Source organism: Pomacea canaliculata, linkage group LG14 (genome assembly GCF_003073045.1).
Source record: "Pomacea canaliculata isolate SZHN2017 linkage group LG14, ASM307304v1, whole genome shotgun sequence".
Lineage (NCBI taxonomy): Eukaryota > Metazoa > Mollusca > Gastropoda > Architaenioglossa > Ampullariidae > Pomacea > Pomacea canaliculata.
In genome coordinates this window covers 1,100,386-1,110,524 of record NC_037603.1, presented here as the reverse complement: position 1 = coordinate 1,110,524, position 10,139 = coordinate 1,100,386, and the positions used below count along the sequence as shown (strand labels likewise).

The 10,139-nt window shown below is 42.3% G+C and overlaps 1 protein-coding gene across 1 annotated transcript; it reads right to left on the bottom strand.

The window, feature by feature from the left end:
• Window positions 1–6,784: 6,784 nt before the first annotated feature.
• Window positions 6,785–9,384, bottom strand: LOC112554939. The gene is made up of 3 exons (XM_025223017.1): window positions 9,166–9,384; window positions 8,478–8,848; window positions 6,785–8,307 (listed from the first exon to the last, which is right to left on the bottom strand). The coding sequence occupies exons 1-3, from the start codon at window positions 9,372–9,374 to the stop codon at window positions 7,910–7,912; spliced, it is 978 nt and encodes a 325-aa protein (XP_025078802.1). The 5' UTR covers window positions 9,375–9,384; the 3' UTR covers window positions 6,785–7,909.
• Window positions 9,385–10,139: the final 755 nt, after the last annotated feature.

Below are 10,139 nucleotides of genomic sequence, written 5' to 3'. Positions count from 1 at the left end.
ATGATGTGAAACAGTTTTTACTTGAGCTATGTTGGTGTCGCAGGAGATGGCCTGTTGAAGTTGACGAGCCGTGAGGTTGGGGAAAGCGATGGTCTTAGTGATGCGCAGACCGGGAGCGATGTCGGACACCAGGTGAGACAACATGGCCTCCGCTTTGTTCAACTGTGACACGGCGTCTTTAAGCTTTTTTCTGGTCTTGACAATATCCTCCTGTGACATTTTAAGGTCGTTTGTGATGTCACCAAAAGACATCACATTGCAGACGACAAGACCGTAATGTCGGTGAATAAGAAGCACATCAAATTTTCCCTGTTTCCAGTTCTGTGGCAAGTCAGGAGGCAGGCTGGAGGCTCGGGGTAACTGGGCAGCCGCCACAGTAAAACAAGGTTCACTCAGATATTGTCCGAAGCGGAGTCGTGTGATTCCAACTAACACTTCTCCTGTCTTTTCTGACCAGTTCTGAAGACATAAGAGAACTCGCCTCATGGCCGCATCATATCTCAAGTCACTGTCCTGAACAGCAGCAGGTGGAGAAATGGAAGCCGCAGCAGCCCTTTCACGTCGAAGCTTTCTTTTAAAAAAATTCAACATAACTGTGTCTCCTAGTGCTGGCAATTTTACTTGAAATTCCTGACCAGCAACTGTCTCTTGTGACAGAACTACGTGTACATCCTGACCAGCAATGGTCTGTCTAGTCATCGGCACGCGGTTGAAGTAGACAGGAGGCAGGAAGTAGGCGCGAGACTCGAGGTCAGGGTACGCGGCCTCAACCCACTGGAGCCAGAATGTCTGAACTTCTTCTGTGAGTATTGCCTGCACAAAGAGGACCTCAGTTTGTCTCACGGCAGTAACTTGCTTTATTTTACTTTTGCATTTTGTTACTTAGTCGCAAATAGCAAAAATGTTTTTTTTTTAATTTCTTAGCGTTTTGACGATCGTGTTACTTTTTTCTGGCAACTTGTGTTCACTGAAGAATAATCTTTGACAATTTATTTTAGTTTTTGCGTTATTTTTGCTGTCGATCACTTGTATTGTTATTTACTGTAATTATTGTTATGCACTAGAACAGCTCGTCATTAGTTGTTATTTTTGATTATCAGTTGTTATCATTCAATGTTACTCCTACTCACTCTTGCTGCCTGCTGTTGATTGCAGTATCTACTGTTTAGTGTTGATAGCTGTTTGTAACTCTCTGATTATATTGTAGTCACTACTGCACTAACCTGACTACCAGTCATCTGCCTGATGAGCCTGACGACCTCCTCGATCTGAGATGGGACACCGCGGATGATGACAATCTTCATACCTGGTACAGGTGACGGGCTGGGGTCAAAGTGTACATCAGCGCCTGTCTTCTTCTTGACCTCCTCCAGTGGACGTGCGTTCACTGTAAACAAGATTATTTGTCATCACTGTTCTGTCTTTACATCTTGACCTAAAACGGTTTACCTGTCAGTTACTGATTCTCTGACCACATTTAAGCCCAAACTCAAGACACAACATTTGAGAACGATTTCACCGTTACCCTGTCCTGACCCTACTGTATGAGTGTGTGTGTGTGAGAGTGAATGTTGTACAAGTGTGTGTGTTTCTGTCATAGGGAAGATGTGTGCGTGGTTGTTGGTTATTATGTTTAGTAAATCACTTCTGTAAGCACTGTGTGCATATTGTTGCAAAAGTACGATTTATATGCTCACTATAATGAATTATCTCAGTTATCTCCACTCTCTGACATTTGCTGTTGAGGTGGTGAGAGGACGAACTGTCTTACAAACGAGGAGAGGACTTATCGTCTCGTGCAAGACCTACCCACATCGCTAAAGACAGACACGTGTGACGGACCTTAACTACGTGTTTATCCACGTGTTGCACTAGCGACCGTTACAAGTATTGGGACGAATAAATAAATAAAACATTGCAATGAGCTCCACATGGCTACATTGTATTATCTTCTTAACTTGTTTTGTGTCTCCTCGTCATTTTCTTTTCTGCGTCCTTCTGTTGTTACTTTAGGAATAACACAATCTAAAGATAGAATGTACCTGTATCCATAAGTAGCGCAGCCTGTTCATCGGTCACGGCGTGTAGGTGAACTATGACCCGGCCACCGCCTCTAGAACCTTCTTGTCCACCTCCACCATTCCGGGGCTTTGCCTGTGATGGTGGTTACACAGTTACAGGTGAACATCAGAGAATGAACACCGTACACACAGCTTGTCAGGGTAAAAGGTACACAAGAAGACATGACAGAATTTTGTATAATTCATCTTTCACATTGATGATGATTGATGATTGATGATGATGATGATGATCTCTAGTATATCAATAGTAAAAGGCTCATTGTGCTGTAACAGTGACACACCAAATATTTTTTCACGTCAAACCGTGCACTCAACACACGCAAACACCAAAACCTCTTCTCGCCTACATTATCAATCACAAACACTAGTAAGTAATTTCTGTTTTTAAAATATAATTTATATCGTTTTTATAAAAGCTTAGGTTTAATAGCGTACCTGTTGCGCTCAGATTGTATGAAATAAATATTTGATCATTGTTATCTCTTCAGGAACAATTAAAGAAAGTCACGTGACAGAATTAAGCTGAATATTGTGCGTAAAATTAACGATGACTGATGACAACATTCTCAATGACAACACTGACATCACTGCCCTGGTGTGTGACAGGCCACATACTGACTTGTAAACGTGATTAAAGAACATTTGTAACTTTGGTACAAGGATTGACCTCCTTGACCTCTCTCCGCCTCACCCCTCCCCTAATAGTAGGTGTCTCCACCTTGTCTCACCTGTTGTGGAGCAGACGGTTGTTTGTCAGACATGGTTGACAGTGCTCTCCTCTGTGCAGGACCAAGTGTCTCAGAGGAATCGTCTGTCGTCTGCGCTTTCCTCTGGACGGGAAATAGACTGGTGTGTTCACTCAATGTGAGAATCTGGCTGTAACACAAGATTACACACTTGGTCGACAATAATTGTGTTCATATATTAAATATGCAAGATTATCCTCGGTGAGAGCGCCACCTTTAGAGGCAACTTACGTGGCTTAAAGATTTGCTTTGAGGTAAATTGTTATTGTTGTTATTGTTATTATTATTATTAATGCTGTCAGTTGCCCGTATCTTGTTTTTTTCTTTTGTACATATTTTTCACTTGCATACATCTTTTTAACGCTACACCTGATAACGAAATTATTTTTAACTTTTATTTTGTGAGTCGATGACCTTCACATGTTCAACTTGCCCATTGGGACAATTAAAGTTGGTCATTGTCATTACCTGTATACGTGCACGTATACAACAGGTGTTGATGTGTGTACAGAGAAGGGCCCATCATTTCCTCTCTACGTAATAGGCACGTAGCTGTCACGATAGTTACTGGCTGCTTAATAAACTTAATAAACAGTTGTTGCAAAGTGGGTCTGTGACGAAGGGAATCGACAACTGCTGATGACGACGATGATTCTAAGGACAGTAATCGTGGTCCACAATGTTGATAATCATAGGGATGTGCCCACTGGTGTTATTGATGTGCTACTGGCATGATGGCCACAGTCCTGACTACACACCCGTCAATAAAATCAGTTATCTGCTTTATCTACAGTTGTGTATGCATGACTATCATGATGATCTCAGTACTGACTACACACCTGCTACTAAAGTTTGAAATCACTCCATCCTTTTTACAATAGTTGACTACGTAGCTGTGTATTATTTCGCTCATTATCATCGAGTAACAGTTTGGGTTGACTAAAAAGACTTGAGTGTTGAGTGTCTTGAGCAAATATTAAATACTTACTCCTCATTTTTAACCACTACCCCTCCTCCATTACATGTAAAAGTAATTGACATAAATTATGTTAGATTAACAAATACATGTTTCCTCTCAGTGTTTTAAATATGAACCTCCTCTGTCCTTCAAAATCCGATTTCTAATATTTAACGCTGCTACATGAGAGCTTCATTGTCTAAAATAAACAGTTCTCGCTGTCACGCAAATCACGAACTTTAAACAGCAAAATCTTACAAACTAATAAAGATAGAGACTCAGGTTTTGTTTTGTTTTTCTTACAATTTGTTGTCGTTACATGTAAACGTACAAATTTAATCATGAAGCGAAATACTTCATTTTGTGTGCCGGTACTTATTAAAAGGGAAACAGCTGCATGCCGACCTGGACAATAGAGTAGGTTAGTGGTCGGCACGGATAAACTTATACACAGCTTGTCTCATAAAAATACGCTTAAGAGTATATTTTACAATAATTTTTACAAATCGTTAAATTTCTTTTTACCATTAAGTTGTTACCTCTTTCACCTTGACCCGTCTAACCCCAACAGACTCATAGTCCTGAGTTGACTACACCTTGTCTCACCTGTTGTGAAGCAGACGGCGGGGGACCAGACATGGCTGACAGTGGTCTCCCCTCAGCAGGACCAAGTCTATAAGAGGCAGCGACTGTCGTCTGCGGTCTGTCAGGACAGGATACAGACTGTCATGTCCTCTCTGTGCTTGATGATGGTAGACAGCTAGGATGTCAAACATGGGCGACACTAGATGTAGTGAGATATTTATTGTCCAAGGCATTCCACATTGTTAGCGGCACTTGTCAAAAGCACAATTTGTACAGGTAGAACTTGATCTTACTGCCAGCCCTATTAACCCCCTTTCTGTCCGTGTTGACTTTGTAAAGCAAATGTTAAAACAACCCGTAGTACATCCAGAGCTCTGCCACCCCGACCCTCACCCTACAAACCTCCTCGTCCACCAAAGCTGGCAATACCTGAGACCTGAAATCTCACAATGTGTCAACTGTGTTCTGTCGCCTTTGTCTGTGGTGGTGGTATCCTACTATACAGGTACATGGATAGAACTACAAGAAATAATATACACCTTTCTTTAAGTGAATGGACTGGGTTGTGTGTATAATATTCCGTAATTGTGGCAATATCTGACTTACCTCTGTTGCTCTGGTCATAAAAGAAAATGGAAAGATGGCGGATGAAGTCATTTCTACTCGATGTTTCTTCCGGGTGTCAACGAAGTCTACCGTAGCGGGTTGTTTATGCTTAATGTTCGTGTGATTTATGAAGTATGAAGCTAGCGTCCAATATCTATGGGACATTGTGCAGAGCATAGGCTCTGTGATTACCATAAAAAAGTGTATAAATTTGAATGTGATATATAAATTTTTTACATCGCACATGCTGACATTGCACCTGACACTAAAATGTTCTTTAAGTACGTACCGCCACACAAAATAACCTTTTTTTTAAATAAGTATTTTATGTTCACAATAAAGTAAAACAAAATGCAAAAAAACACAAAACAAAACTTGAGTCTCTATCATTATTAGTTTGGGAAATATTATAATATATATAAATATATATACTTTGTAATGTCTAATTTACTGAAAAGATTGGAATCAAATTTCAGACGCTAATAGAAAACACATGTATCGGTAATTCTATTTTAATTTATGCCAATAACTTTTACATGTAGTGCAATGGAGGTGGTTGTGGTTAAAAAAAAAGAGTATTTGATATTTGTTCGGGACACTCAAGTCTTCTAAGACGGAGACTTAACAAATAAACAATTTTATCAAATGAATGCCTCACCTTGTCAGTGTAAACAGTTCACTAACTTTTTTTTCACAGTAGAGCAAGTCAACACTCAGCGATTGCGGTTGATACTGTCAGACATGGTCAGACGTTCACAAGACACTGACAGTGAAGTCTGCTCCCTTAGCGACAACATAAACTTTCCCGTCGTCTACATGGTCACGTGAAGCCATCCATACACAGAGCTCAATGTGTCATTGTTAATACAGCCTTTCACAATACGACAGTTGAGCAACAAGTTACTTCGTGAAATTCAGTACAAACAGTTAGACATTTTGTGTGCCATGTGTAGATGTAAAGAATATTTAGCAAGAGTCCATATCTCGCCCACCTGCACTGTCTTGAAGCAAACTCCTGCTGTTTGTATCAAGCTCCATATTCAGTCTCTGTGAACACCCACCCTTAGCCTGTATGAAATACATGTTCAGTCTGCATGAAACACGCCTCGTGTTCAACTAGTAGTAAGTAACAAATGTAGTCGTTGTCAAACCCTAAAGTATATCGCAGGTTCACGCTGTGTCACATGACTAGTGAGCACACACCTGCACGTGAGTAGAAGGTACAGTGTGGCTGGTTTATGCTGCGTTGTGCACCCCTCAGCGGGTCAGTCGGGGTCACCTCCTATAGAGACTGTTACACAGCAACCACGGCCGCCAGGTAAAAATGCTGTTGGTGCTATTCGTTGCTTCCCGTCAGGACAGACATCAAAGCGTTTGCTTTGTCTGAAGTGAACATGCACTAGATGCAGAAATATTCGTGGAAGGTAGAAGTAAAAGACAGTAATGTTGATGACATTAACCTGTAATATCTTCTTTTGAACATTGTGAGTGTCTAAACCTTTCATCAAAACACTAAAGCTATCATCAGTGATACATTCACTAAGAGGCAGACTACTGACAGTGGGGTATACACGCGCACGGAGGTGATTGATACAAAGACCTAAAGAAACGTGCATAGGGAGCTTGAGATAGAACAGGTCCATAAAATAACAGCGTGTTGTGACCTCATTGACTGTCATCAGTAAATGGTGCATGATTCACCTGGTCGACCTCTGGCACAGGTAATTGTTCTCTGACCTGCAGCCTCAGAACTTGTGTGATGTGTGTTGAATGACATGTCACGGTAAAAGCATAGTGTGTGTTGTGACAAAATGTTAGCAAACTGTAACAGTGTCATGTGATCGTGGCGTAGGTATTGTATCCTGTCATTGCTATTTACTGGTTTATTTGCTGTCTGCTGTATATTTATATTGTCAGCCTGTTATTTGACTTTGTTGAAACAGTGGTCACGTGGTGCCTGTGGGTGACATGACTGTTAAAACTATTTTAACCACTTAACAACAGTCTGTACTTGTTTTAAACTAACAACAAAATTCTTTATTGAAACACTCATTGTAAAACGTGGGGCGACATTTATAAACGATTTGAAACAACATTTGTACATCGTGTGAATGTGTTTGTGCCCAACAGTTAAACTTGTAACATGTGTTGTATAAGTGAGCCGCTAGTGTTTGTTGTGTTTACATCAATAAATCTCTTAACTCAATGAAACGGGTTTTGATGGACAACTCGTGTCTGTATTTAGTCTCAGAGTTCTGTCCCCTTGTTTACCACTGGCAGTAAACAATATCAGACTGAACACTTTTGTGCACGACATTACACTAACATTACAGTCTGATGAGGCACAGATAACTTTGCCCTTTGACAGCACGTGTACAACCTCTTATACACACAGTGACACAGATATCACACTGGTAGACTGACGCACGAATATGCTGACACATTAACACACAGACTTCTGAAACAGACAAACTTGTTGACACTTGTTGTTTAGTAAACAGAGATAAGCACCTATTGATGTAAAAAATCTGTATTGACGTGATATCTAGTACATCTGACGTGGTGATAGAGTAGAAGAGGACAAACACTAAAAGACATTTGAACGTGTAAGAGACTGACACACGACTACAGCAGGTGACAGGTGTGTCAGTGTCAGTGTCAGTCACCTTCTAGCAGCTTGTCGTCAATGGAGACAATCACAAGTTGTGACGTACAACGGGACATGAGGTTAAGTCGGGGAGAGGTAAAGATGTACACTGGTAAATACTTAACTAACTGAATCGTAATCCGGATTCTCCAGACAGATGACGACTTTTCTCTCCAGACCACAAACACGATGTCCACTCGCCACCCACACCACGTCACTGCGGGCAAGACAATTGTTGGTGTAAAAGACTGACACACGACTACAGCAGTAGACAGGTGTGTCAGTGTCAGTGACTTTCTAGCGGCTTGTCGTCAGGGTAGACAATCACAAGTTGTGACGTACAGCGGGACATGATGTCAAGTCGGGCAAAGGTTAAATTCTGCGGTTGTAAAGAATATGTCAATAAGCCGTAATCAAAGTCCTCCAGACAGACGACGACTTTTCTCTCCAGACCACGAACACGAGGTCCACTCGCCACCCACACCACGTCACTGGAGGCCGTGGCCACGTCCTCGATGTCATCATCCGTCACTGGGATACCCGCTTCTTGCAGTCCTGTGACCACACCCGACTGATCAAAAACGTTATCCCAGTATGACACCAGCACGTCTCTCCACTGTAGACAGGGTGGTGTTGTGCCGCCACTGGTAGAGGTCAATGTTGTAGATGTTGTTGTGCTTCTCCCTGTCAGCATGGATATAAACAATAGCATCGTCACGTCATCACGTAAACTGACAGAAACACGTCACTAACGCAGTCTTATTTACAAGACTGTCTCTCACCCGTTCGTTATTTATCACATAGGTAAGTGTTTAACTGTAAACAACGTTACACTACACAATACACACACCTACCTGTAACACCAACACGGAGACTGTGTAGGAAGCTGGCCACCTCACGACCACACGTCACACAGCTAACTGGCCTTTCACCTGAGTGACCCTGACCTCGGTGATACAGTCGTGTAACTGGCGGGCCGTCTGTGTGGTCGGGCACACCTCGCTCACTGTACGGCAGTACATAATTGTGTGTAGTGATCATTTTGTCCTGCTCGACTTCCCTGACGACGGCCGGAGGAGAGCGGAGGGGTCTGGTTAAATATTCCACTTCCCAGCCGTCGGGTATGTAGTCATGGAAACAACTTGCCGCCCACAGATGGAGACGAGGAACTTGTGTTAGCAGCAACTTACACAAAGTCTGGAAGTAGTTCATTGTGTAGCCATGACTGTAACATAGGATGTAGCTACACGCGTTACACTGTGTACTATTATTAATGTGTAATTCTGTTTGTCTATCATGTGTAATATTGTTACCAATGATGTCATCAAGTAAGTCACATCACACTTATGACACGTATTGCAACACAATCTGTGTAACAGCCGATGCTTCAAAACAAATCTATGTTGACAACACAACACCTCCATCAGGTGTCACAACTGTAGAGGAAACATCACCTGTTAAGCACCAAACAGTTGTAATCCAGTAAATGCGGACAGCATCTACCTGTGTGTCTATCATCACATCACACGCTGAACAACTCACCTGTACTCACTCGCGACTTCATCAATGATGACGTACAATGACCCTCCGCTCGCGGCCTCTGACAAGTCGTTGACGGCCTCCTCGTAACCGTCATCCAGGTCATACTGCAGGAGGTGAGGCTGACCGGGTGATACACCTGCTGACTGTTGTGTCTTAACTGTCTGCAGCAACAGGTGATACAACATGATGCACGCTGCACGACTCCCCATCCACGTACTGCACGTAGACGTGGTGACCACATCGCAGCACTCTATGGCCATCAGCGCAGCACCACAGTTTTACCTGTACCGGGCGGTCCGGTGACAAAGAGTGTGGAGGCGCCGTGTGTAGCAGGTGAACTTGCTCCGGGAAGAGTGTTATTACAGCAGTGTAGCACTCTCCTGTCCACCACACGGCCTCACCAGGGTCTTGCACTCACACGTGGAGGACATGTGCATGGCACAGTCACTGTTGTCGCCGGACCACAGAACCTACAACAAACAAATCTGACCATGTGATGTTTAAAAATTCTGGATAACCAGGCAATCCGCGATTACTTTCACCTTTTTCTTTAGTATCTCTCTACACATTTAGTGCTCTTGGGTTATTTAACCCCTTGAGTAGACATTCCTGAAAGTTAGGAAGGGGTGACTTTTGGCAAACTTTCATTTTTTAGATAATACTCCTCACTTAGTTGCAACTTCTCTTACAGAATAGTGTTTACATAAAAATTAGCGCTTAAAAACAAGAACCAAACACAGCATAAGAGGGACAGGAAAACAAATAGCATATTAAGCAATAAAAATAACACACCCACTGCGAAGAAAAATCATAAGAAAAACACAAAGAGGCAAAGATAGAAGGGTGTGAAAGGGACTACAATTATGGGAAAGGTTGTTACAAGTAATGTTAACCGGAAGAGGTGTGTTTTCACGTGTAAAGGATTCAATAGTGGGTACGTGGCGGATATGGAAAGGGAGAGAGTTCCGTTGTTT